Source organism: Drosophila ficusphila, unplaced genomic scaffold (assembly GCF_018152265.1).
Source record: "Drosophila ficusphila isolate 14025-0441.05 unplaced genomic scaffold, ASM1815226v1 contig_436, whole genome shotgun sequence".
Taxonomy (NCBI): domain Eukaryota; kingdom Metazoa; phylum Arthropoda; class Insecta; order Diptera; family Drosophilidae; genus Drosophila; species Drosophila ficusphila.
Window position 1 is genome coordinate 1,735,481 of NW_025064352.1, and position 26,279 is coordinate 1,761,759.

The 26,279-nt window shown below is 42.6% G+C and overlaps 6 protein-coding genes across 7 annotated transcripts; 3 read left to right on the top strand and 3 right to left on the bottom strand.

Annotated features, from left to right (window-relative positions):
- The first annotated feature begins 4 nt into the window (after positions 1–4).
- Positions 5–1,421, top strand: LOC108101740 (transcription elongation factor S-II). Its single transcript, XM_017206201.2, has 3 exons — positions 5–86; positions 201–289; positions 345–1,421. Exons 2-3 carry the CDS (start codon positions 218–220, stop codon positions 1,215–1,217), a joined length of 945 nt encoding a protein of 314 aa, XP_017061690.1. The 5' UTR covers positions 5–86; positions 201–217; the 3' UTR covers positions 1,218–1,421.
- Positions 1,422–1,713: 292 nt separating this feature from the next.
- LOC108101733 lies at positions 1,714–2,301 on the bottom strand. The gene is made up of 2 exons (XM_017206185.1): positions 1,936–2,301; positions 1,714–1,881 (listed from the first exon to the last, which is right to left on the bottom strand). Exons 1-2 carry the CDS (start codon positions 2,299–2,301, stop codon positions 1,714–1,716), a joined length of 534 nt encoding a protein of 177 aa, XP_017061674.1.
- Positions 2,302–2,950: 649 nt separating this feature from the next.
- On the top strand, positions 2,951–16,328 carry LOC108101743 (myosin-VIIa). 2 transcript variants are annotated; one of them, XM_017206204.2, is made up of 12 exons: positions 2,951–3,343; positions 7,461–7,568; positions 8,347–8,607; positions 9,055–9,404; positions 9,472–9,672; positions 9,737–12,131; positions 12,195–13,645; positions 13,707–14,493; positions 14,560–15,125; positions 15,184–15,330; positions 15,393–15,513; positions 15,667–16,328. In XM_017206204.2, exons 2-12 carry the CDS (start codon positions 7,551–7,553, stop codon positions 15,871–15,873), a joined length of 6,504 nt encoding a protein of 2,167 aa, XP_017061693.1. In that variant the 5' UTR covers positions 2,951–3,343; positions 7,461–7,550; the 3' UTR covers positions 15,874–16,328. The 2 variants fall into 2 exon arrangements, with proteins under 2 accessions (XP_017061693.1, XP_017061692.1); XM_017206203.2 differs by having other exon boundaries at positions 2,951–3,194.
- A 1,801-nt stretch (positions 16,329–18,129) lies between these two features.
- On the bottom strand, positions 18,130–21,860 carry LOC108101756 (suppressor of hairless protein). The gene is made up of 4 exons (XM_017206223.2): positions 21,056–21,860; positions 19,474–20,354; positions 19,205–19,412; positions 18,130–19,147 (listed from the first exon to the last, which is right to left on the bottom strand). Exons 1-4 carry the CDS (start codon positions 21,455–21,457, stop codon positions 18,842–18,844), a joined length of 1,797 nt encoding a protein of 598 aa, XP_017061712.1. The 5' UTR covers positions 21,458–21,860; the 3' UTR covers positions 18,130–18,841.
- Positions 21,861–22,437: 577 nt separating this feature from the next.
- Positions 22,438–23,520, top strand: LOC108101754 (anamorsin homolog). Its single transcript, XM_017206216.2, has 3 exons — positions 22,438–22,644; positions 22,726–23,222; positions 23,279–23,520. Exons 1-3 carry the CDS (start codon positions 22,509–22,511, stop codon positions 23,390–23,392), a joined length of 747 nt encoding a protein of 248 aa, XP_017061705.1. The 5' UTR covers positions 22,438–22,508; the 3' UTR covers positions 23,393–23,520.
- On the bottom strand, positions 23,415–25,932 carry LOC108101753 (protein yellow). Its single transcript, XM_017206215.2, has 3 exons — positions 25,605–25,932; positions 24,262–24,667; positions 23,415–24,202 (listed from the first exon to the last, which is right to left on the bottom strand). Exons 1-3 carry the CDS (start codon positions 25,835–25,837, stop codon positions 23,525–23,527), a joined length of 1,317 nt encoding a protein of 438 aa, XP_017061704.1. The 5' UTR covers positions 25,838–25,932; the 3' UTR covers positions 23,415–23,524.
- Between the last annotated feature and the right edge of the window lie 347 nt (positions 25,933–26,279).

A 26,279-nucleotide genomic window follows, 5' to 3' on the forward strand; every position in this document is an offset into this window, starting at 1 on the left:
ATTTTACGCGTTAGGGCATTCTACCAACTCGTTCTGCGAATACAGAAACGAAAAAATAGTAAACAACATTTATTGGAGGGAAAAAAGGTAATAACTGGGTTGGCACAAGGAACTATGTCACCGGCAAGAAATATTTATCGTAGCCGGCAGCCGACGGCAGTTAACATAACCTCTGATCCGTAACATTCTATTTGCCCGGCAGATACAGTCGGCCAAAATGAGCGTGGAGGAGGAAGTGTTTCGGATTCAGAAGAAGATGCTGAAGATCTCGACGTCCAGTGACGGATCAGTGAGTTTGGGTGCTGGATAACCGTGGATACCACGTATACATATTCAAATTTTAGGGTCAGGATCAGGCGCTGGACCTGCTAAAGGCCCTGCAGACACTGAACATTAACTTGGAGATACTGACGAAGACGCGTATTGGAATGACGGTCAACGAGCTGCGCAAGAGCAGCAAGGACGACGAGGTTATTGCCCTGGCCAAGACCCTGATCAAGAACTGGAAGCGCTTTCTGGCCAGTCCGGCGCCCACAACGCCCAATCACAGCTCCTCGAAAGAGGGCTCCTCCAACAACAGCAGTGCCGGCAAGTCGTCGAGCGCATCCAAGTCGTCGTCGTCCTCCAGCAAGGACAAGTCTAGTGGCGGCAGCTCCTCGTCGAAGGACAAGGAGAAGAAATCCTCATCGTCCTCACAGTCCTCGTTTCCCTCCGGCGGCATGACGGATGCGGTGCGCATCAAGTGCCGCGAAATGCTGGCCGCTGCCCTGAAGATTGGTGAAGTGCCCGAGGGGTGCGGGGAGCCCGAGGAAATGGCCGCCGAACTGGAGGATGCCATCTACTCGGAGTTCAAGAACACGGACATGAAGTACAAGAATCGCATTAGGTCACGTGTGGCCAACCTGAAGGACCCGAAGAACCCCGGACTGCGCGGTAATTTTATGTGCGGCGCCGTGACTGCCAAGCAGCTGGCCAAAATGACGCCCGAGGAGATGGCCAGCGATGAGATGAAGAAGCTGCGCGAGAAGTTCGTCAAGGAGGCCATCAACGATGCCCAGCTGGCCACCGTACAGGGCACCAAGACCGATCTCCTCAAGTGCGCCAAGTGCAAGAAGCGCAACTGCACGTACAACCAGCTGCAGACCCGTTCCGCCGATGAACCGATGACAACCTTTGTCATGTGCAACGAATGCGGCAACCGATGGAAGTTCTGCTAACTCCCAGAAAAAAAAATAAAAACAAAAACACTCCCATTCACACCGCACACAATCATACACTTCATTTATATTCTTTAAAACATTGTAAAGACACGACGCAAGAAATATTTTGTATCTGCTGCCCGCACGTGGAGGCGATTACTTTGACCACCTAAACCTAAACGAAGAGAAATTTCAATAAACATGAACTATTGATAAAACGGAGAAGACTTGCCGCCACAATCAGTTTTTCTGCCTACTAAAACGCAGCTGATAACGCCTACATATATGACAGTCGGCAATGTTTTCCGCCCCAATAAGAACTTAAATTAGGTCTTTGTTTTGCGATACTTGTTCAGGAAAACATAGTTTAAAGAAGCTTCATAATTTCAGTCACAAATTTGTTTTTATTCCCGACACCGAAGTTTTTTATTTTAACTAGAAAATGAATTAAAATTCATTTACTTCAGATTAATTTTTATCTGCATTGATTAAATTACTTTGATTAGAGATCGGTTTAAGCAATATCTTTGTCCACATCAATATCAAGGAAGATGGAAATAATTGAAATCCAATTTAGGATGCCGTCATCCGTCTCGAGAGTGAGCTTATAGCTGCCCTTTGGCAATGGAACCTTTGCAAACATGCTATCCCTCAGGGTGCAGTTCTTTATGAAGACATCGTTCTAAAAAGTATGCATTACTTTAGAAGAGGGTATCATAAAATCGATATAACTCACAGTGTAGGGACAAGTATGGTTAAGATTGGAATATGGCAAAAATGCGTGGTAAAAGTAGTAAAACACGTCCAAACGATTTGGATGCTTTATAGCGCGGCAGAGCTCTTTGGAAATGTTAAATAGGAAGGGATGGTAGCCGTTGAGCTTCCGGTAGACGACGAATCTCACAAATATCTTATTAATTGGTAATTTTAGGAGCTTTATATGTACATTTCCGGCGATAATTCCCCTTCCTAGGACTTTGAGTCGGCATTCAGGAAAGTCCATAAATGACTTGTCAAAGCTTTCGCACTTAAGATTCGTGAGGCGCACGTATCCGTGGGATGTACCAATAAACATAGCGCAGATCCATAGGAAAACCCTCATCGCGACAATCACCCTCGACACACTGAATACTGAATTTACGAATTGTTTGCCGATTTTAATCTAGTAATGTTTTTCTAATTAGCATTTCTGCTGAACATTATTCCATTAGCGTAATTGGCTAAAATATCAAACAATAATAAAAAAACTAAACTAAACTTTTAATGAGCTTTTAAAGGGCATTGCAGTCTCGAAAACTGTTAGTTTAAATTTATGACCACAGCAAAACCGATTTATTTCTTTGTCGAAAAATCAACAAGCCATGTTAATAGGAATAGCATTTTGAATGGAAGAATTAAAGCTTAACGGACACAATTTGATTTTCGATTACTGTACCGCAATATAAACATTAGAGAGCTGCATTGCCGATTGCACTTACTTAAATTATCGTTGAATTCAAACCGTAGTCTTAAAAATTGATTAGCAACTTAAAGATTCGATGCCAGCGCGGGAAACAGAAATGATTAATTAATAAGTGGCGAAACTAAAACAAAAACCAGCTTTTGCATAGCTCGAGCACTTAAGCCCGTTTTCGGAGTTTAAGCGTTTCTATCGATAGACTATCGTGATGTTGTACATTTTCGGAGTCACCTGTTTTTATCGTTATCGATGGTTAATTTGCGATTATGTCAAGCGGCAATCGGAATCGCCATCGATGTTTTGGCCGTTCTGTCGATCGGTCGCGTTTCGGAGTTCGGTGTTTGCTGTTCGGAGTTAGCAGTTCGGTCTATTCGGTTCGTTTTCGCTGCAAGTTCAACTTTGCTCGGCCAATAAACAAATGACTGAAGGCTCTAAAATGCCAAAAAGTCTGTAGTGTATTGATTAACCTGTTGCTCGGTTGACTTGTGTTGGAAAAGGGAACAATTCGGCGCGCTGCACTTTTCCTGCGACTGTTGGTGCGTGACCTATTTATGTAACCTGTTTTCAAAAAGAATATCCCGCTTTCGACTGGTTGAAAGAAAAGTGTTAATTAAACCGCAATAGCGCAATACCTACGGCTCAGTTCCAAAAAGAGAAGAGTGCAAATTCTAAGGCAACAATTAAGGTAGAGAGTGATTGGAAAAAAAGAAAAGAGTGCATTAACCCTGCAAGTCGGTGTGTGTAACTGTGAGTTGGTGTGTGGGGCTAGAAAAGCCAGCCAGAGAAAATGACAAGGGTCACAAGCAGCATCAGTGTAATTTTAAGTATCATTGATTCCATCGTATTCGAATTGAGACGAAGACGTGGCTGCATTGCATTTTTATTGCTTAAGCGGCTGACCAAATTAAATAGCTACGCTTCAGGTTTCGTTGGCTAGAACGGTACTAACATGCACACTCTACAAACGCAGGCCCACTCTCTCGCACACACACCAACAAGCTTACTGGCGGACAGGTACACCTGCTGAAGAGCAGCAGAGCGAGCGAGAAGGAGACATGCGTAAAGAGCGGCTCACAGTGCAACACATTCATGGGTGCCCGTGCCCCTTTCCCCATCCCTTCCCACCCGCTCTCTCTTTCTCTCTCTCTCCTTGAGCTTGAACCAGGCTTCCACACTGAGGAAAAATTACCACGTCAAAAAGAAATTTAGTTTTGATTGTTATTCTAATATGTAAGCAATGTTTAAAGCAGACGTTTCCTTAAAAAAAGGTCTTACAACCAAGAAAATGTATTTTAAAACGTTGGTTAAGATTCTTTATAAACATTTTAATATCATGTTTAAAAGTTTATATATACAACTTTCAATATTAACATCAGATTACAATATATTCAATTTTCCTGTTAATCAGGTCAGCTCTTAGCTCTTAGCTTTCAAAAGTAATACAGAAATATAATAGTTTATTTTTGGTAATCAAATTTTTTTATGTGCAGCGGTCAAGAATTCTAAAATTGACAATAACAACAACAACGCAGGCACACTTGTTTATCCGGTTTGTTGTTTTTGCTGTTGCACAACGGGACATTTTGTGTGTGGACAATTGGAAAAACCCTTTTTCAAATAAACGCTTTTCATTAGCCGGTTTTTTGTTTCTTCTCTTCCATTTCAACCTTTTTTGCGTTTCCATTTGGGTTGTTGGGTTCCATTAATGTTGTGTTGCTGTTGTTGTTATTGTTGCTGGGGGCTTTCGCGCACGCAGCGACTTTCTGTTTGTTTGGTGAAACTTTTTAAAGGTCTTCTCGAAATACATAATAAAAAAATGAGCATAATACTTTGCCCAGTTTTTTTTGGCTGTTGTTGGTGAATCGCTTTTTTTTTTAAGATTTTAGTTGTAAAACCAGAAACAAATTGTGTGAGAAGAACCCAAGCTTGCGAAAAAGAATTTTGATAGAAAACGGCAAAGTCTTGTCAAGAAAAACATTGCAAAAAGTTAAGCAACTAACGGTATTTTATGAAGTAGAATTTTCTTTAAAAAATGTTCGCAAAGAACATATCCAAAATTCCAATGTCGTTTTAAACTAAAAACCAATTTAGGATCACTTAAAAAGTTTTTAAAGAAGTTCGCCTCCTTCAAAAATAAAAATGCAATATAATCTTTCCGATAATTACAATCATGCTGTTCTTGCCGTGTGGATGTTGATTAAAATACTTTGAAACAATATTCAAAGTTAAATCCATATCGATTAAAAATTGTATCAGCACAGTAAACCAAACTAGCAATTATGTTTAAAACAAATCGGCCCAATAAAACTATAAATAAAATGCAAACTAAACGTTTTCTACATGACACCGAGATTAGATTATTGTTTTGTTTGTGTCGATTGAGACAAACTTATTTGTTGTAGCGCTGTAATACCACAGATTGCTTAAAAAGTGACAACAACATGGTGTCAAGTGTCAAAGTCAAAGTGAACAAAAAGTGGGTACATTAAACAATTGGTATGAGCTTGATATATGTAAGTTTGTGCATACATATATGTAGAGTATATGGCATAAACCGTAGTTGTACGTGGCAGCCACACACGAACTTTCACTAATGACTCTCGATGAACTTTTGGATCACTCACTATAGTCGAAACGCACTCTTTCACTCACTTTGAGTTTTAAGAGTGCATATATGCACTTAGATACGTGCCGATCGTGTGTCATTGAAGGCATTATCAGATGCTAAATCTGCCGAGACGGAAATTCTTAGACGCGCATTGGTTGATTCTTACGATTCTTAATCGCTTTTGGTCATGCCCAGAGATATCTCTGCCTCACACCTCGAATTTACACCTAGTTTCATGTTTTTTGCTTATCTTTACCTGCACTTCAGTGGGCTCCGATAACAGCAGTATGGGTATTAAGCAATCGCTTTGAATAATTCAGTTATGACTGTGTTTAGTTAAAGTGCACTCTTGAATTAGAACCTCGTTAATGTGGATTTTTTTTGTTAAAACTTTAGAAATAACAAAATTAACCCACTAAATGAAAAAAGGATTAAAGTTAACAATAAAAAAAAAACATATTTAACTACATAAACTAAAATGTTATCAGTTTTTAAATAGCGCAATGTGCGCTTCTGCTAAGCTTGGTTATAACTAATAGTATAGCTAAAGTATTTTAAATATTAGAATTAAAATCAGAACTTTTGTGGTCTTTACTGTATGTATCTTTGCTCGGGGGTTTAGAAGACAGTGACAATATAATACGGTTAAATTGGGTTCTGATAACAGGGCACTATTGGGCAATAATAATTCATATGCTATGCTTGTATGTATCTGGCTAACTACTTGAACTCTAACCAACAATTCAGGTTGCTTTATAGTCGCGTTCGAGTGTGGATCCGCGGATCGGTTCCCTATGTGCATTAGACTCGTATTTTGACCGGCAGAGCGTAACCAGACTGGTATTTGTACGTGTATACGTGCCGCCGTGTGCCACTAAATTTGGTTGCTCTTGCCGTTGCTGCTTTTTTGTCTGGCATGTTGCAATTACTATGAGGAGGAGAGACGCCTCCAAATGAGTAACTATACCAAAACTGTGCGGACGCCGCCGTTAGTCCATGTGTTAAATGATGGATGGGGTGTCCAATTGAAAGGCGGTTTCGATGGCAACCGACTGGGAAATGACGCCAGCTTGAAGTTCTGATTCATGGCTGGCTTGGAAAATGAAGCAGTTTGGTTAAAGAGCTGATCTTCATTTTGATTGCATAGCGCCGATTAGATTAGTTTTGCGGTGGTTTTGGGTGATGCGATGAATGGGTAAAAATTTAAGATTAAATTCCTCTTTTAAAAATGATTAATCCCAGAGATACCAAAGATTTTAAATTAAAGATCAACTGGATACAAACTGGTTCAGAGTTGGTTATAATCACTGTTATTGGAATGTATTTATAATTATTATAATTTACTCTGTCAGAAGCCAGTTAAAATTACTTTAAAGATTACAGAAATGTGTTGAATATCAATCGTATAAATTCTATATATTGAATTAAAGGTTTCTAGTTTTTACAAACCCTCTTCAACATCAACACCTTTCTTTTTGTACATACATACTACCCAACTGACGACAATGCAGTTTTCTATTGCCTAAACCAAAATATTGTTAAATTACTGCCATGCCGTAAAAAGTAATGAAAGTAAATTTTTTCAATGAAAACCAAACAATTTGCATAACAAACGCACCTCATTGGGACCTTCGATTTCGGTTAGACCCTCTTGTTTCGGGTGGTTCTCGTATCCAATGGATCGGGCTTGACTAAAGCTGAAAAGTGAAAATAGCTCGATGGCCTTTTTTGCATGTCTAAAGGTGTAAAGGTTTATTTATTTTTTTTTTTTTAAGATCATCGGTCACGTATCGGGTTGTGTTTGGGTCGGTTTCCCTAGTTTGAGAAGAAAAGAAGTATCGAAAGTATGATTTTTATGCTCAAGACCGATGACTAATTTGTTGCTGTTTTTTGTTTTGTTAATGAGTTGCCACTTTGGTTGGCGATTTCGTGAGTGAGTGTGTTGTGTGCTGGTCTAATCGAAGAAAGAAAGACGTTTACCCCGAGCTAGGAAAGCGCTATGATAGCAAGAACAACAAAGAGACGACGGACCACAAACGAAGACAGCGACAAGTTGTGAATTCTTTCAATTTACCGTAAACTTCACCTTAATTTTTTTTTTTTCCAAAGCCGGTTTTAGTTGCCGCAGGCGCTAACTTGTATTTTGTTATTGTTGGCCATGGCTAACGCTTCCACTTGCTCTCTTTTGGAACAGAAAAATAATACTAGTGGCAGCGGCAGCGAAGAGGAACGGGCCTTTGTCTCTGGATGCCAACCCAGGATCAGTAAATGAAGGACGACGAATATGGTGATTGTAACACGTGTAAGTATTCATTCCCTATTAGCGAGAGTAGGGGTATCATTTTCCTTATCCAAGTACTCCATCTATAGCACTTTTCCCTGCCCCATGAACACCGCCAACTAGCAGAAGCAAAAAGCGGAAGTTTCATGCCATGCCTCACTTCAACTCCCATTATTCTTGCACAGTGGTGGACGGAAATATTCTTTGTGTAAAGTTGATCAACAGGTGGTCAATCACAAAAGATTTAAAACGAGTTCAGTTAAACATAAAATGTTAGAATTTAAATTTGAAATTGAGTATAATGAGTAGTGCCATCTTTTTTCTGTTATAACTGATAAGCTATTTGTTTTGTTTTTAATGCATAAAAAATAATCGTAAAGCGGCTTATCTGAAACTTTTTAGTTTGAGACTCTGACACATTTTTTTTTTTTTTTTTAAATATTTGGCGTTTGAGGTCTACTCATTTTTTTTTTTTTAGTGATTTCACCTAGGTAGTTTCCTTTCGAATAAATTTGTATTCTATTGATCTTGACTTTCCGTCGAAGGTTCTCTTGCAATACTACTTGCTTTTATATTTCCGCCCATCACTGTGCACTGCCCATGTCTGTCCCTGGTATCACTATTTTTGTTGCGTTCCGCTCAAGTGACTCTTACAACAAACAGTACATATAGTTTTTTATGGCCGCAATGTCCATGGCAACCGAATGTGGCAGCCTCGTAAAGAACTGAATGTCAAATTGTAAAATCGAAAAACTGAACAAATTGGAAATGAAAATGTAATTACGCTTTGAATCAACAGGGTGACTACATCTGGATAGAGCCCGCCTCGGGGCGAGAATTCGATGTGGCCATTGGAGCACGTGTCGTCTCCGCGGAGGGTCGTCGCATCCAGGTTCGCGACGACGATGGCGACGAGGTGTGGTTGGCCCCCGAGCGCCGCATCAAGGCCATGCACGCATCCTCCGTCCAAGGAGTGGAGGACATGATATCCCTGGGTGACCTCCACGAGGCTGGGATCTTGCGGAATCTGCTCATTCGCTACAAGGAGAATTTGATTTATGTGAGTAAACCTTCTTAATTTACTCTTCTCAAAATCAAAGCAAAAAACCATCAAAAATATGATTACATCAAACTTTGTTTAACTCTTACTCATTATAAATCGTGTGTTTAAGATTTATTGGCAGTCATTTTATTGGAATTGCCATTAACTTAAAGCTTCTAAGAATAAACATAAGCCAATAAAATGTTTAAGATCGATAGCAGACAATTTGTATTATGTTACGTCATCGTTGATTGAACTGTAGACATTAAAGTTTTGTCGCATACATTTAAAAATTAATGGCTTATCAGTTTTTGCTCCCCATTTGTTATCGTGTCCCACTTATATAAAGTAAAAAGAAATTTGATATCAAATTGTGTTTGATGGCCATAATTATCTATTGGAAAGTTTAAATTTGATTCTAAATATAGTTTACTTCATATATCGTTTCTTTTCCCTTAATTTCAGACCTACACAGGCTCCATATTGGTTGCCGTTAATCCCTATCAGATCCTGCCCATCTACACGGCCGATCAGATCAAGCTCTACAAGGAACGCAAAATCGGAGAGCTTCCGCCGCACATCTTTGCGATTGGCGACAATGCATACGCTCACATGAAGCGATATCGCCAGGATCAATGCATCGTTATTTCCGGAGAGTCGGGAGCTGGCAAAACGGAGAGCACAAAGCTGATCCTTCAGTATTTGGCTGCGATCAGTGGCAAGCACTCATGGATCGAGCAGCAAATCCTCGAAGCAAATCCAATTCTGGAAGCCTTCGGAAATGCCAAAACCATTCGCAATGACAATTCATCGCGGTAAGTATTTTATTTATATTTTTCTGCATATCACATGATGCTATTAATCAAATGAATTTGCATACAGGTTTGGCAAATACATCGACATACACTTTAGCGCCAATGGCGTGATCGAGGGAGCCAAAATCGAGCAATACCTGCTGGAGAAGTCGCGAATTGTTTCCCAAAATCATAGCGAACGCAATTATCATGTATTTTACTGCATTTTAGCCGGGCTATCGGCAGATGAGAAGAGTCGACTCGATCTTGGCCAGGCTGCTGATTATAAGTAAGCATAATATCTAATTTATTAAAAATCAGAATCAATTTATATTTAATTTATTGCTTTATAGATATCTGACTGGTGGCAATAGCATAACATGCGAAGGACGCGATGATGCCGCCGAGTTCTCCGACATTCGATCCGCCATGAAGGTTTTGCTCTTTTCCGATGCGGAAATCTGGGAAATCATCAAGCTGCTAGCTGCTCTTTTGCACTGTGGCAACATCAAGTACAAGGCGACTGTGGTGGATAATCTGGATGCCACCGAGATTCCGGAACACATTAATGTGGAGCGCGTGGCCGGATTGCTTGGTTTGCCTATTCAACCACTGATTGATGCTTTGACACGTAGGACACTGTTTGCTCATGGAGAAACTGTGGTTTCCACTCTTTCGCGAGATCAATCCGTGGATGTACGCGATGCCTTTGTAAAGGGAATTTACGGCCGTATGTTTGTGCATATTGTTCGGAAGATCAACTCGGCCATTTTCAAGCCGCGCGGCACTTCACGGAATGCTATCGGAGTCCTTGACATCTTCGGGTTTGAGAACTTTGATCAGAACAGCTTCGAGCAGTTTTGCATCAACTATGCCAACGAGAATCTTCAGCAGTTTTTCGTGCAGCACATATTCAAGCTGGAACAGGAGGAGTATAATCACGAGGCAATTAATTGGCAACACATCGAGTTTGTGGACAATCAGGATGCACTTGACTTAATTGCTATTAAGCAACTAAATATTATGGCTTTAATCGATGAGGAGGCGCGGTTTCCTAAGGGCACAGATCAAACGATGCTGGCCAAACTGCACAAAACCCATGGAGCGCACAAGAACTATCTGAAACCCAAGTCGGATATAAATACCAGTTTTGGTTTAAATCACTTTGCTGGTGTTGTTTTCTACGATACGCGCGGATTCCTAGATAAAAACCGGGATACCTTCAGTCCCGACCTGTTGCATTTGGTCAGCCAGAGCGGCAACAAGTTCCTTCGACAAATCTTTGCTCAGGATATTGAGATGGGTGCAGAGACGAGAAAGCGAACGCCAACACTGTCTACTCAGTTTAGGAAATCGCTTGATGCGCTGATGAAGACCCTCAGCAGTTGCCAGCCATTCTTTATACGTTGCATTAAACCCAATGAGCTGAAGAAGCCTATGATGTTTGACCGAGGATTGTGCTGCCGTCAGCTGCGATACTCTGGCATGATGGAAACCATTCGAATCCGTCGCGCTGGTTATCCCATACGGCATGGATTCCGGGAGTTTGTTGAGCGTTATCGTTTCTTGATACCAGGAGTGCCGCCTGCTCATCGAACGGATTGCCATGCGGCGACTTCGAAGATTTGTGCCGTTGTTCTGGGCAAATCCGACTATCAGCTGGGTCACACCAAGGTCTTTTTGAAGGATGCCCACGACCTGTTTCTGGAGCAGGAGCGAGATCGCGTCTTAACGAGAAAAATTCTCATCCTGCAGCGTAGCATTCGAGGATGGGTATATCGGCGGAGATTCCTCCGTCTGCGAGCCGCTGCCATCACCGTGCAGAGATTCTGGAAAGGTTATGCTCAGCGTAAACGTTATAGGAACATGCGAGTGGGTTACATGCGGTTGCAAGCCTTGATCCGCTCAAGAGTTCTGTCCCATCGATTCCGTCACTTGAGGGGTCACATTGTCGGTCTGCAGGCCCATGCCCGCGGATATCTGGTGAGGCGGGAGTATGGACACAAGATGTGGGCCGTCATCAAGATTCAGTCCCATGTGCGACGAATGATTGCCATGCGCCGATACCGGAAACTTCGCTTGGAGCACAAACAGTTTGCCGAGGTACTGCAACTGCGGAAATTGGAGGAGCAGGAGCTACTGCATCGCGGCAACAAGCATGCGCGAGAAATTGCCGAGCAGCATTATCGGGATCGGTTGCACGAACTGGAGCGGCGGGAGATCCAGGAGCAATTGGAAAATCGTCGCCGTGTGGAGGTCAACATGAATATCATCAATGATGCAGCACGCAAGCAGGAGGAGCCGGTGGACGATGGCAAACTGGTGGAGGCCATGTTCGATTTTCTGCCCGATTCCAGTAGCGATGCTCCAACTCCGCATGGCGGACGAGAGACGTCCGTGTTTAACGATCTGCCCCATGCGCAAAACGTCAACCAGGAGGACATCATTGCACCGATCCACATCTCCGAGGATGAGGAGGATTTGTCGGAGTTCAAGTTCCAAAAGTTTGCAGCTACCTACTTCCAGGGGAATGTCAACCATCAGTATGCAAAGAAGGCGCTGAAGCATCCTTTATTGCCGCTCCATACGCAAGGCGATCAACTTGCCGCGCAGGCCTTGTGGATCACCATTCTCAGGTTTACTGGAGATATGCCGGAGCCAAAATATCACACAATGGATCGAATGGATACCACTTCCGTTATGTCAAAGGTCACGGCCACTTTGGGACGTAATTTTATTAGGAGTAAGGTGAGTTTAATGTTCGTTTTCCACTCTGAAGAGATAAAGTTTAATTGAAATTTATTTTAAAAGGAATTCCAAGAGGCTCAGCTTATGGGTCTGGATCCAGATGCATTCCTTAAGCAAAAACCTCGCTCAATTCGCCACAAATTAGTATCGTTAACCCTGAAGCGAAAGAACAAACTAGGCGAAGATGTGCGTCGTCGCCTGCAGGACGATGAATACACAGCAGACAGCTACCAATCCTGGCTACAGTCGCGTCCCACATCGAATCTAGAAAAGCTGCACTTCATCATTGGCCATGGCATCTTGCGGGCCGAATTGCGAGATGAAATCTACTGTCAGATTTGCAAGCAGCTTACCAACAATCCCCTGAAATCGTCGCATGCCAGAGGTTGGATTTTGCTATCACTCTGCGTGGGCTGCTTTGCTCCATCGGAGAAGTTTGTCAACTATTTGAGGGCCTTTATTCGTGAGGGTCCTCCGGGATATGCGCCGTACTGTGAGGAGCGACTGAAGCGAACCTTTAACAATGGAACTCGCAATCAACCGCCTTCGTGGCTGGAGCTGCAAGCCACCAAATCGAAGAAGCCTATTATGCTACCGATTACGTTTATGGATGGCAATACGAAGACCCTGTTGGCCGATTCCGCCACAACGGCTAGGGAACTGTGCAATCAGTTGTCGGACAAGATAAGTCTCAAGGATCAGTTCGGGTTCTCACTGTACATAGCTCTGTTCGACAAAGTCAGTTCCTTGGGAAGTGGCGGTGATCATGTGATGGACGCAATTTCCCAGTGTGAGCAGTACGCAAAGGAGCAGGGCGCTCAGGAGAGAAATGCTCCATGGCGTCTGTTCTTCCGCAAGGAGATCTTTGCACCCTGGCACGAGCCCACTCACGATCAGGTGGCCACCAACCTCATTTACCAGCAGGTCGTGAGGGGCGTTAAGTTTGGCGAATATCGCTGCGACAAGGAGGAGGATCTGGCCATGATTGCCGCACAACAATACTTTATCGAATACTCCACCGACATGTCGATGGAGAGATTGTTCACCCTGCTGCCAAACTTTATACCCGACTTCTGCCTCAGTGGTGTGGATAAGGCCATTGAACGTTGGGCCGCTCTGGTTTTGCAAGCTTATAAGAAATCCTACTACGTGAAGGATAAGATTGCGCCGCTGAAGATCAAGGAGGATATCGTTAGCTATGCCAAATACAAGTGGCCTCTGCTCTTTTCGCGTTTCTACGAAGCCTATCGTAACTCAGGTCCGAATCTGCCCAAGAACGATGTCATTATTGCTGTCAACTGGACGGGCGTCTATGTGGTGGACGACCAGGAGCAGGTCCTGCTAGAACTGAGCTTCCCAGAGATTACTGCCGTTTCCAGTCAGAAGACCAACAAAGTGTTTACCCAAACTTTCAGTTTATCCACGGTTCGAGGAGAGGAGTTCACGTTCCAGAGTCCAAATGCTGAGGATATTCGGGATTTGGTTGTCTACTTCTTAGATGGCCTGAAAAAGCGGTGAGTAATCTAAGTCAATATCTAAAACCTTGGTTTTATTAAAAACATTTCTTTGTTTCAGTTCCAAATTTGTCATAGCCTTGCAGGACTATCGTGCACCCTCGGATGGAACGAGTTTTCTATCCTTCTTCAAGGGTGATTTGATCATATTAGAGGACGAATCCTGTGGCGAATCAGTACTGAACAATGGCTGGTGCATAGGACGCTGCGATCGGTCGCAGGAGCGCGGTGATTTCCCCGCCGAAACCGTCTATGTTCTGCCCACGCTAAGTAAACCCCCTCAAGATATTCTCGCCCTGTTCAACATCGAAGAGGCGCATCATGGCCGCCGGCTAAGCATGGCCTCCAATGGCGGTGCGGTGGAGCCACGGGATCGACCACACACGTTGATGGAATACGCCCTTGATCACTTCCGTTTGCCGCCAAAGCGTACCATGTCCAAGACACTCACCTTGAGTTCGAAACGAAGTGAGGAATTGTGGCGCTATGGCAGGGATCCCATCAAGGCGCCGCTGCTACGAAAGTTGCAGAGCAAAGAGGAGTTCGCCGAGGAAGCCTGCTTCGCCTTTGCCGCCATACTGAAGTACATGGGAGATCTGCCATCCAAGCGACCGCGGATGGGTAACGAAATCACGGATCACATTTTCGATGGACCGCTTAAGCACGAGATTCTGCGGGATGAGATCTACTGTCAACTGATGAAGCAGTTGACGGACAACCGCAACCGAATGTCCGAGGAGAGGGGTTGGGAGCTGATGTGGTTGGCCACGGGATTGTTTGCCTGCTCACAGGGTTTGCTCAAGGAATTGCTACTGTTTCTGCGCAGTCGGCGCCATCCCATCTCTCAGGTAATTTTAATTTTTTATTAAGTTTAATATAACTTTTGTTGATACTATCATAAATTCGATTGGTAGGACTCAATGCATCGTCTGCAGAAGACCATACGCCATGGACAACGCAAATATCCACCTCACCAGGTGGAAGTGGAGGCCATACAGCACAAAACCACTCAGATCTTCCACAAGGTCTACTTCCCGGATGACACGGACGAAGCCTTCGAAGTGGACAGCTCCACGCGGGCCAAGGACTTCTGCAACAACATCTCACAACGACTATCGCTGCGCACCAGCGAGGGCTTCTCCCTGTTTGTGAAGATTGCTGATAAGGTTATTTCGGTGCCCGAAGGTGATTTCTTCTTCGATTTCGTACGCCACCTTACCGACTGGATAAAGAAGGCGCGACCGATTCGAGATGGAGCGAACCCGCAGTTCACCTATCAGGTCTTCTTCATGAAGAAATTGTGGACGAACACAGTGCCAGGCAAGGATCGCAATGCCGATCTCATTTTCCACTATCATCAGGAGTTGCCCAAGCTCTTGCGCGGCTATCACAAGTGTTCCAGGGAGGAGGCGGCCAAGCTGGCTGCTCTCGTCTTCCGCGTGCGCTTCGGTGAAAATAAACAAGAACTGCAGGCCATACCGTATGTAGAAATTAAATTTTGCTGCTTTCCGATATTTAATCTTATTATTATTCTCTAGGCAAATGCTGAGGGAGCTCATTCCATCGGATATTACAAAAATGCAGAGCACGAGCGAATGGAAACGATCGATTGTGGCCTCCTATAATCAGGATGGCGGCATGACTTCGGAAGATGCCAAGGTGGCCTTCTTAAAGATTGTATATAGGTATGTTTAAAAAAGTACATTTTGAATTCGGTTTTCTTAACGACAAGTTTTTGTTTGAACAGATGGCCAACCTTTGGTTCCGCTTTCTTCGAGGTGAAACAAACCACCGAACCAAACTATCCCGAAATGCTACTGATAGCCATTAATAAACACGGCGTGAGTCTCATACATCCAGTGACTAAGGTAAGAACTTTTACATTCTTTTAATTATATTTTTCACATATGTATTGAACAGAATTTGATATAAGCGTATGTTATCTAAATACTCGTTATATATTTATGCTGTTACATACATAAACACATTTAATGCCATTTTCCCCAAATTTTTCTTTGCAGGACATTTTGGTCACGCATCCGTTTACACGCATCTCGAATTGGTCGTCGGGCAACACATATTTCCACATGACCATCGGCAATCTGGTGAGGGGCTCGAAACTGTTATGCGAAACGTCGCTGGGCTACAAGATGGACGATCTGCTGACTTCATATATTTCGTTGATGTTGACCAATATGAACAAGAATCGGACCATACGAGCCAACTAGTAAAACCCACAATTACCGCAACTATTTATAATAATTATAAATTACAATTGCAATAACTTATACACGCCTAGTACTTTCTAGTTGTAAGTCATTCCTTATGCCCACCACCCTTCGCTACAATTGCATTCCCTCCTCAAGGAATCATTCCAACTTTGGTCTTGTCCAGCTATCGATTATACCAAACCAATTTCCAACTTTTGTTTTGTTTATATTTTTTTGTTTTTTTGTATAAATTTTGCAATTACTCTCTTAGGATTCTTATGGCACATTCCGGTTAAATTATGAAATACGAAGTTTTGTATGAAGAAAAGGTCTTACATATCCATAGATAAGCATTTGTATCTACGCATTTTGCATCTATCTCTTTGTATATCTTAACTGCATTACTGTACTGATGACGTTTTGTATCAAATACATAGAAATGTTCAATTATTTAATAAATTATATACAATTTATTTTGAATATGTTATTGAAATGGGGTCGGTTGAAAATGCATTGCATTTGGGTTTATTTGATTTTTTGGTAATTGCTTGTGGATCTGGGCGGACAATTTTTAAACACGGACGCCAACAAAAAACTATAATTGTAGTTTTTTCATTAAAAAAGGTTTTACATTTTTTCTTGTCATAAAATGTTTGATTCATAAATATTTTATGGAAACATTAAGTGGTATCTTTAATTGATTTTTGTAGGTGGGCATGAAGTCATCAAAATGTATTTCTTGTTGCATAATTTAATAAATTATAATTTAGAAAAGTACTTCCTAATCCGAAAGATAAAACCAATTTTAATTGTTAAAAGAAAAATAATATTAATTACTTTTAATTTGATTGGTTACCTTTATATTATAATAATGTTACTTAGGCATGAATAAGTGTTTTCTGTTTTTCTTTTGTGGGAGTCATTAAAACCTTTAACTAGATATTCACGGTTTGTTTATGTTAGTAATGAATGTATAGTATGCAAGGACTGAAATATTGAAAATCTATATCAATAACGTGAAACGTGCCGAAAGTTCAAAAGTAGTTCAACTTTGTCCATTATTTTTTGATCGATAAGTCTTGACCTACGGCTTGGATTTACTACCTGGGCCTAAAACTAAGTACGTGTCCAAAGTCTTGCGAATACAAATTTATATAGGACTTGCACATATAGTTTCCCTTGATTTTCTTGGCTGACTCCCACGCCACCGATTTCCCACGCATTGTATTTTGCGAGAATTTCCATTTTTCCCCAGCGTGTGAAAAACGGCAGCAGTCAGCAGCAGGCAAACGACTGAAGACGGCAGGTAGACTTAGATTTTTCAAGATAATTAACTTTTTTAGTTGTCGGTATGAAGTTGTGTATCAGTCCTGAGAACTTTTAGAAATTGCCGTCTCCCCCTTTCTATAAGCGACCACAATCATCGCACACTCACCTGTCCGAATGGCGGGGGAGAAAAAGGGGCCGGGGAAATGGAAAGGAATTGTTCATTAAAAATTCCAAACTAATTTCATATTCAGCTTCTTATAAGACGGCGACGACCTTAAGAGGTTGCAGTTCCAATTGCGGGGCTCGGAACTTTTGGTGGTGGTTTTTCCATCATCATAAAAGGGCCCAGTTTTCCTCACGCAAAGAAGTTCGTCGTTTGAGTCTTTCGTTCCCATCGCATGGTGCAATAAATTCTTAGGGGTTGCAACCAAGTTCCTATTGGCTGACTCTGATAAGAAATGTGTCTCCCAACTGTGAGATGAGTTTGAATGCTTGGCCAGCTCACTTTTCTGATTTCGCCGAGCGGAAGTAAGCGATAATTAATTAAAAACTGCGAATCTTAATTTGTAAATCTGTAAGGAAGGCGGCGGCAGCAGCAGCGAATGCATAAATATTCAACAAAAGGTAGTAAAATTTCTCACAGCAGCTCGGCAGCGGCTTTTTGGGCTGTGAGAAAATTCTGCTCCTTAGCTTGGCCAAAACGGAAACAATAGTGTTATATATCTATGTATATTTGCTTCTTAACTTGGCGTTCGGCAATTCCAGACCAAACTATAATTAAAGTCGGCCCCGCCAAGGGGGTTGAGGCAAGTCATCGTGGGAAGAGCTGCACTTGTTTTGTTTAAAAATATTCACACGATACTGGGCCATATTCCCACAGCAATTTAAGGCTACCATTTCTCCCCCAGCTCTCCACCTCATGCTAACCAAAATTGGTGAACAGAGTAACCACGTTAAATCAACAACATAAACTGACATGATTTGGTTGTTTTTTCTTTGTCATAATTTCGGATTTCCTTCTTTCTTTTATTAATGTTGGACTTGTCGCTTAGACGTTAATAAATCGCTGCTTTGTCTTTTTGCGATTATATTTTACAAAATATTTGATTGGACTTTCTGTGCTATGAATTTCCAAAGAGTTGGAATTAAAAAATGCAACAAAATTCTATGTACAGAAAAAAGTTTCCCTTTTGACTTTGTCTTTGACTTCATGGAAAGTTTGAGGGTGAAATGGAATGTTTTTATGTAGCATGGCTACTTGCTGGCATTTTTCAAGGCGAGCATAGGTTTTCTGGTACATTTCGCAGTACTTTTTTTGACCTTTGACAGCCCTTAGAAATTCATAGCAAATAAAATCATAAATATTTTAACCGCAGCTAAAAATCTTCTATAAACTTACATCAATTGTATATTTAACTAGAATTATATGTTCTGTGTAGATGTATATTCATGCACATACAAATATATATATGTCAGTGAGCTTTTTCGAATTATGTACAAAGTTGTATGAGGCATTTACAAATCTATTGGTTCCGAACTAGCACTAGAAACATGTATATAGGATGATTCACTTTAGAGAGGAGGGGACACAGTTTGTTTCACGTCATGAGAGGTGGAAAATAAGTATGAGAAAAATCGTCAATCTACAAACTAAGGTCTCCAATAAAAACTATAAATAACTTAAGATACATAAATGTGCGATGCAATAATCCTGCACTCAGGACAAGCCGCTACCATGACTATTCCATTGCACTTCTGAGATGGAGGGCAGCGCCTGATGCTGCTGTGGTTGTTGCATACTCCCGCCGGCCGGTGATCCCGCATTGTTGCTGTTATTGTTGTTGCTAATGCTAGTGATGTTGTTATTATTATTGTTCTGTCGCGTCCGCATAACATCCTCGGCCTGGGTGTTGCAATGCGGACGAGGTCCCGGCTCAGGTGTGTATGTGAAAGTCAGACCAGTGGCATAGATAATGCCATCGTTGCGAACCAGCGAAATGGGTACTTGTGTGGGTTGTCGAACCTGCAAAAAAAATATTAGTTAATTTTTAAATAAAGAATATTCCTGTAGAAAACCTACCCAAAGCCATTCGCCGCGGAACTGGGAAATCTCTGGCACCACACACAGCAACGTTTCCGTGCAGCGATACATGGTCTCTGCCTCCACATCGCCGAACCACACCTGCAGATGCGGCGTAAAGTTGTCGCCACTGAGCTCCAGCATGGCCACATCACCGCCACCATTGAGATTCAGTGAATTCACAATTGGCACTGGAGTGACTGGGGAACTAAAAGGAATTTATACGATGTTATAGCGGCTGCTAGTTTGCCGGAAAAAACTATGCTTACGCCACAGGTCCCATGCCTTCGTAGAACTGGTACTCTGCCTTGTCGGTGGAGATGATGGTCCAGCAAGCGCCGTCATTGATCATCTCCTTGTTGGGCTCCTTGGGACAGGGAGTGGCCTGAAACTGAATGATCTTTTCCTGCGACAGGCATAGGTACATCCGATCCGTGTCCTTCATGTAGAAGGCGCACTTGTGCAGCTGCGAGACGGGATCATCGGCCTCCAGCAAGGCCATCTGCTTGTCCACCTTCCGAATAATCAGACGTGGCAGGGCCATGCCCGTAACGGAGCACACTAACTTCACCGTGGCTCCGTAATGAATGTAACCATCGCGCACTTGGAACTCCTCCGACTCGGACTCGTTGTCATCCAGCAGGTGTATCGTGAAGGCACCCCATTGCGTCGACGAGGCATGGAAGTGACCGTTCTCCACATGCAGATAACGGGTGGACACGGTTTGGGAACGCAGGCGATTGAAGAGGGCAACATTGGTGCCGCTCGCTATGCACAGGTCGGCATTCTTCAGGGACTGCTTCTTTTTGGACGGCTTGGATATCACCTTGATCCTTTTCGAGTTGAAAACGCCAATGTCGTGGCCATTGCCGTAGAACATCTTCACCGACAGCATGAAGTGTTTTCGCTTATCCGAATCTGAGATGAAGAGCGTCTTGGCCGCACAGTACTGTTTGCCATTGAGATCCAACTGCTGCATGTCCTGGTCACTGCTTCCGATTCCAATGAAGGCGCAGAGCTGTGCTCCTTGCTCTCCCTCGCCCTGTTGCAACATCTCCTCGTACCGCCGACGCCAACCACTTCCGAAAAGATAGATGCACGGCGGCGGGCAGAAGAAACGCTTCTCATTGCCGTAGGACTTCTGGGCCACCTGGAATCCACACAGATAAAACACCGTAGTGCAGGGAAATTCAATTAGTACAAATTGGCATCCAGATTATCGGCAAATCATATCAAAACCGCAAGCAATGCAGCTTTGTTAATTTTCTGTAATTAATTTCAATTATTTTCATTTGCGGACTGGACCCGGGCTCGCGTTGCTCAATTTGCGGGCAGTCGAGTGTGAAGGATTCGCATTTGGCGGCAGTCGCCGCTTGAAGATCGCCACCGCTAAGCTAAAAGCAACCGCGACAATTTTATTCCATTTTTTTTTTGTCTGCCTTCGTTAAAAACCGCAAAAATGTAACACTTTAAACTGGACAACAGAAACACTAGCACCTTTAAATTGGGGGTGTGGTTTGTGGTTCGGATTGACCGATTAGACGTAAGTTTAGTTTTGGAAAATTAATCATTTGGTTGAACGGCTACCAATAAAAGGATAAGGACATTTTGAAAAGGCTAGTTATTTCTTCGTTCTTCTGTGCAAAGTAAGAAAACAATTCTAATTTCTTAATCAAAAAAAATTATATTTCCTTGCTTTTAAAATAAAAAAATGTAACAAACGTTTAAAAGACCCTGGGATTCTTCTTCAAAATTTTTAATTTAAATTTTCTTTAAATAGGTATTTAAGATCCCCAAGTGAATATTCTCCTGGCTTAAATTGTTTTTCCCAAAGGATTCCCCACTTCGCACCTTGGCATGCAGGATCACAATGACCATGTCGTTGCGCTCGCGCATGTATTTCTCCATGGCGTCCCGCGTGAGCTTCTTTTCCTCGATGTGAGGCCGATAAGGACCCGGCAGCAAGGACATTTGCATTTGTTGTTGATGTTGCTGCTGCTGTTGTTGTTGTTGCTGCTGTTGGTGGTGCACTTGCAGTTGTTGTTGTTGTTGTTGCTGCGTCGACGGCGGCTGAGGGCCCCCGGGCAGTCCAAAGTGCGGCATGTCCTGGCGCTGCTGCTGCTGCGCTTGTTGTTGTTGCTGTTGTTGTTGTTGCTGATCTAAAGGCGAACCGTTTGGATTTACAACTGAATTGTCGTATGCAATGGCGGGCGGGGCGGCGGCGTTTAAATTAAATTGGCTGTAGCTCTTCATTTATGCACATGTCTTTGCATTGAACTCTGGTTGAAATTTGAAGCGGTTGTCCGTTCGGTTTACTAATTTTTCTTTTTATTTGGCAAATTCTTTTGGCACTTTGACACTGCTCGCTCTTGTTGTCGTTGTTGTTTTTGTATGTTTTGTATTGTTATCCTGCACCAACACACACGCAGAGCAGCTGTCGTTTCTCTCACGCACTTCTCTTCCTCTTAGTCGCGGCGTTGTTTTTGTTGTGGCTGGACCTGCGGCTAGTTGCGTTCACTAAATAACTAGTTTTTATTTTAAAGCGGATCTAGACTAGCGACTAGCGGTCTTAGCGGCTGGCTTCTGTTTAACGCTGCAAATAGCGCTCGAGTTATATTTATAATATGCTACAATCCAACCGGCCATATGCTCGCCGTTTCACAACACTGGGTTGGGGTTGGGTTGACCCATCAGCCCTTTTATAGCTAGTTAGAGGGATCTAGCTCAATGAGTATTTGAAGTTTTCGTAATTGGTTTGTCTGTAAATGTAATAAGTTGTTGTTGAAAACTATCTTTTTAAACCCAATTCTCACATAAAATAGGTTTTATTCATTTAAAATCATCTTGATTCGATTTTCGTTTAGTACTTTAAGATATCGATTTCGGGCGCACTCATTTAAAATGCAAGACTCTTAGCCTCCTTTAAACTGGCTCATGCATATTTGAAACGGGTCGTGGGAATGTACATATGCTTAAAAATGAAGGGAGTTCTTTTCTGCTAACTAAAAGGTAAGCTGAGCTTATTAAAACTTATATGCAAGCCTTATATTAAGCCTTAGTATTAAAAAATATGAATTATGTTCACTTCAATAACATGCCACTCCGCGCAATACCACCCCTAACAATTGATACCACCGATAACTTCTCGCCGTTCTGTCATATCTAATTTGTTAAAAGTTAATGGTATTTTTAATAGCTAAATTGGTATTTTTTCTGGTCGTTCTCCTGCGCGGTCACACTGTTGTGAAGTCAAACATTGGTGCGGTGCTTGAACTTTTAACATATTCTAGAAATTCCGGAGAGAATGGAGCAATTCAAGGGTCTTCAGAAATCGCTGTATATATGGACGGACAGCGCTGATTTGGACAAGCGTGTGGAGCAACTAAAGTCGGCTACCGGCGGCGATGTTGCTCTGGAAAATGTGCACCGCCTGTCGTTTTGTAAGTTGCCTGCGGTTTGTGTTTTTTTCTGTCTAGCGAATGAGTCAGCAAAATATATTCGACGACTTACATCCATTCTAGCCTCCTATGCCAACTCCAGTTTCGACCTGATCGTAATCGAATGCGCCCAACTGACCGACAATTACGTAAAGCTGCTGCACATGCTGAAGCCGAGTGGCAAACTCCACTTGGTTTCCTTCATTGGGCCGGCAGCCAGCCTACTGCAAGAAGTTAAGTTGTCTGGATTCATCAACTGCCGAGAGGATGCCCAGGATGCCTTGACAGCTGAGAAACCTGGTTATGAAACCGGCTCTTCAGCAAGACTGTCCTTTGCCAAGAAAAATACCAGCGCAGTGAATGTTTGGAAGATTAGCGGCGACGACGAGGAGCTAATCGATGAGGAGGATCTTTTGGACGAGGAGGACAAACAAAAACCGGACCCGGCTGGTTTGCGTGTCTGCAGCACCACCGGCAAACGTAAGGCCTGCAAGAATTGCTCATGTGGCTTGGCCGAGGAGTTGGAGACTGAAAAACAAAGCCAGAAGGCCACCGAAAACGCCAAGTCTAGCTGTGGAAACGTAAGATCCTAGATTTATTTATCATTCCTGCTATTATAACCGGTTTTTTGTAACAGTGCTATCTGGGCGACGCCTTCCGCTGCTCTACTTGCCCCTATTTGGGTATGCCTGCCTTTAAGCCCGGCGAGAAGGTGCAACTCGGTGGAAATCTACTGAAATCCGACATTTAACCATGGTACCACATCCAAGCAATCACATTTCAAATAGTTTATTAAGCTGACTTACTAACAAACAATTATGTCATAATGTAAATACAAAAATGCACCGCGTCATAAAACATGTAGATTCAAATATCCAACTGCTCACATTTCGCATGGTGTACCCTTGATGAGATCGCGGTTCTGGCCCATCAAAATACGATAGTTGACGGCCGCGGGATCGAGTTCCTTGTACAAATACGTCGGCATCTTGTCAGAGAGCACCCAAATGGTTCCCTCATTGTCGATCTTCATGTCATTGGGAAAGACCAAAGTGTGCGAATCGGAATCGATCAGTCCCTGGGTGTCCGGAGTATATGGACGCTTAATGTTCCAGCAAGCGATGGCGTCTTTGTTCACCTGCGTATAGAAGATGACGCCGGTCTCGGGATCAAAGACCTCGGCGGTGGACTGGCCGTTCATTCCACGATCTCCAACGTATTTAAAGTCGTAGTAAGAATCGCCGCCTGTTACATGCGTTTCGTTCTGCAGCACGCGGTTGGAAACCTTGAACTCCTTGGTACTGGCCAAAGCATGGAAGTAAATGTCCTTGGAGTGATCCGGATTCATGGGACCCACGGCCAGGCCGAAAACACCATCCGTCCACTGGAAGTTCACACCGCCCACATTGAAGTCTCCCTGCAGCGGATCGAAGTGGAAGAAGTTGTGCTTCACGCGATACGATTTGTCGTTCCTCAGTGAATACACGATCACACCATATGCTCCCAAATCCGGAATATAAGCAAAGGCATCCTGGCACTCCGAGCGGTCAGCATCCACAACCTAAATGTGAAATATATTTATCAGTTTCTTAACCACAGGGCAACTTAATTTTCACTTACAATATTCGCAAAGAATGAGTCATCTTTGGTTTGACTTGCGGGAATCGTAAAACGACGGACCAACTTATCCGTTTTCAGGTCAAAGACCAGAATGGAATTCGGTGTAATCTGCTTGGGACTGCCAAGGATGTCGGCAAGACCGGTATCAAGAACCCACAGACGATCGCACACGTCAACTTGGATTCGGAAAGTGGAAATGATGGTCGAGTTGTCCTTCAACTGAACGCCGGCATCTTGAGCCTTGTCGGCATCCAATCGTCCACCCGAAGGTGTCTTCTGATCCTGGGGCTTAACATCAATAGGCAGCTTGTTGGCCTCCCAACTGGGATACGGGTGAAGCTTCGGCGACTTCTCAGTTGAGTTTAGATCGATGTAGTTCAGGGTGGCAGCAACACCGGCCTTCCATCTAAAATGTTTATATATGTAGAATATTATTAGAAGGGGAATAATTTAAGATAAGGAAGTAAGATTATGGATGCACGATATTATAAAAATGTATTTACCTAATCGGTTCGAAATATAATAAGTGTAGAGGGACTTGCAAATGTACTTAAATTTACCTGTTCGGATATCGTTTTTGCTTTTATTAAGACTTTTTGAACTTTGTCTTATTGAGTATATAATTAAGGATCGTGATCTTTTGAATTCAATATTTGTAATTGCTAGGTTTATTTGATTGCTGAGGTCTTCAAACTTATTTATTTTATAAGCAACTGTAATAACTGAATAACTAGTTTACCTAAGTTTTTATGTTTGGGTAATAAATAGGACAAACAAAAATAATGTATTCATGTTGCTGAATCTTGTTTATAGACTTAAGTACCCACAGGTAGATTGATAAAGTTTATATTCATGCCATGCCTCACTGATATGATTTGTTTGTTATTTTAAGTATTCGGTTACTCATAGCTCCCGAAAAAGTGATTTGTTTTTGGGACTTTTTGGCCATTACGCGCATCTTGGGTAAGCCCCGAAAGAGTTGACGTCACAAAGTGATTTGTGTTTACTAGTTTCTTGGGATCAGTTATTTTCCATAGAATTTTCCGATCGTGTGTTTTCTCTTATTAAATTATAATTAACTTCATACGAAGATTTGCATTTAGAAACCACGATTTGAAATGCAAAATAGATTTCACACAAAGGAAAAAAAATGATAAAGTTAACTAGACAACGAAGAAACCGGTTTCCCCTCTTGACGCTCGATGATTTTGCAAGTCTAGCTTGACATTTAATTACAATTAAATCCAACAAAAAAGGTAAATATAAAAAAAGGAAAGGTAACTAGCGATAATAACAAAGTTGTTGTTGGGGGTTTTTTTTCGGTTATGAATATGGTAATTTACCTTGGCACAGTGACAAAGATTTTGTTCTGCCAACGCTCCACGCCCAGTGGCAGGTTGTTCTCCATGATGTAGTGGCCATTCGACTTGGCCTCCGCCTCGGCCTCTGGAGTTGGCCAATCGAAGGCCAGCTGCTTCCACGAGAACCTCTCCTCCAGCTTGGCCGATGCATTCCGGCTGAAGCCAACGATCAGGCACAAAGCCAGGCCCAGACTCACCATTCCCATCGGGTTCATTTTTTGGGTAATTCGGTATCTCGGTTTGATGAACTTTTCGCTTTAGTTACCTCCGTTCGGTTCGAGTTGAGTACACTTACTGCAAGAGCTTGGCTCGGAGTCGGGCTTAATATGTTGGCTTGGACCCAATTCGATGGGAGCTTAAAGCTCGATTCTCAGAGATCGAATCTTGTAGTGTCATAATCTGTTATAACAAACACCCGGCTGGATGTTAATGGAAACTGCTCTGGGTTGGGGGTTAAAATTAGCAATATAAGCGGAAGGCAAAAGATGTTGACTTCATTTGGCAATACTTTAAAAATACCCTAATCAAATGTGCAGTGAACCCGAAAATATAAGTCAGCATCTAAGCGTTGTATCCATAAGCCAAATAAAAAATAAGAAATTCTCTAAATGCGCGACTTGCAGATTTCTTAACTCAACCCATGTAAGGAATTTTCAA

Coding starts and splice junctions, on each gene's coding strand:
- LOC108101740 (XM_017206201.2), top strand. CDS start 218: ATGAGCGTGGAGGAGGAAGTGTTTCGGATTCAGAAGAAGATGCTGAAG. Junction 290..344: donor CGACGTCCAGTGACGGATCA/GTGAGTTTGGGT, acceptor TTCAAATTTTAG/GGTCAGGATCAGGCGCTGGA.
- LOC108101756 (XM_017206223.2), bottom strand. CDS start 21,457: ATGAAGAGCTACAGCCAATTTAATTTAAACGCCGCCGCCCCGCCCGCC. Junction 19,413..19,473: donor GAAGGCATGGGACCTGTGGC/GTAAGCATAGTT, acceptor AATTCCTTTTAG/TTCCCCAGTCACTCCAGTGC. Junction 19,148..19,204: donor TCCGCGGCGAATGGCTTTGG/GTAGGTTTTCTA, acceptor TTTTTTTTGCAG/GTTCGACAACCCACACAAGT.
- LOC108101743 (XM_017206204.2), top strand. Junction 9,405..9,471: donor CGCAATGACAATTCATCGCG/GTAAGTATTTTA, acceptor ATTTGCATACAG/GTTTGGCAAATACATCGACA. Junction 15,331..15,392: donor TTCTTAAAGATTGTATATAG/GTATGTTTAAAA, acceptor TTGTTTGAACAG/ATGGCCAACCTTTGGTTCCG.
- LOC108101753 (XM_017206215.2), bottom strand. CDS start 25,837: ATGAACCCGATGGGAATGGTGAGTCTGGGCCTGGCTTTGTGCCTGATC. Junction 24,668..25,604: donor ATCTTTGTCACTGTGCCAAG/GTAAATTACCAT, acceptor TAAACATTTTAG/ATGGAAGGCCGGTGTTGCTG. Junction 24,203..24,261: donor ACTCATTCTTTGCGAATATT/GTAAGTGAAAAT, acceptor TTTCACATTTAG/GTTGTGGATGCTGACCGCTC.
- LOC108101733 (XM_017206185.1), bottom strand. CDS start 2,301: ATGAGGGTTTTCCTATGGATCTGCGCTATGTTTATTGGTACATCCCAC. Junction 1,882..1,935: donor ACCATACTTGTCCCTACACT/GTGAGTTATATC, acceptor CATACTTTTTAG/AACGATGTCTTCATAAAGAA.
- LOC108101754 (XM_017206216.2), top strand. CDS start 22,509: ATGGAGCAATTCAAGGGTCTTCAGAAATCGCTGTATATATGGACGGAC. Junction 22,645..22,725: donor TGTGCACCGCCTGTCGTTTT/GTAAGTTGCCTG, acceptor CATCCATTCTAG/CCTCCTATGCCAACTCCAGT. Junction 23,223..23,278: donor CCAAGTCTAGCTGTGGAAAC/GTAAGATCCTAG, acceptor TTTTTGTAACAG/TGCTATCTGGGCGACGCCTT.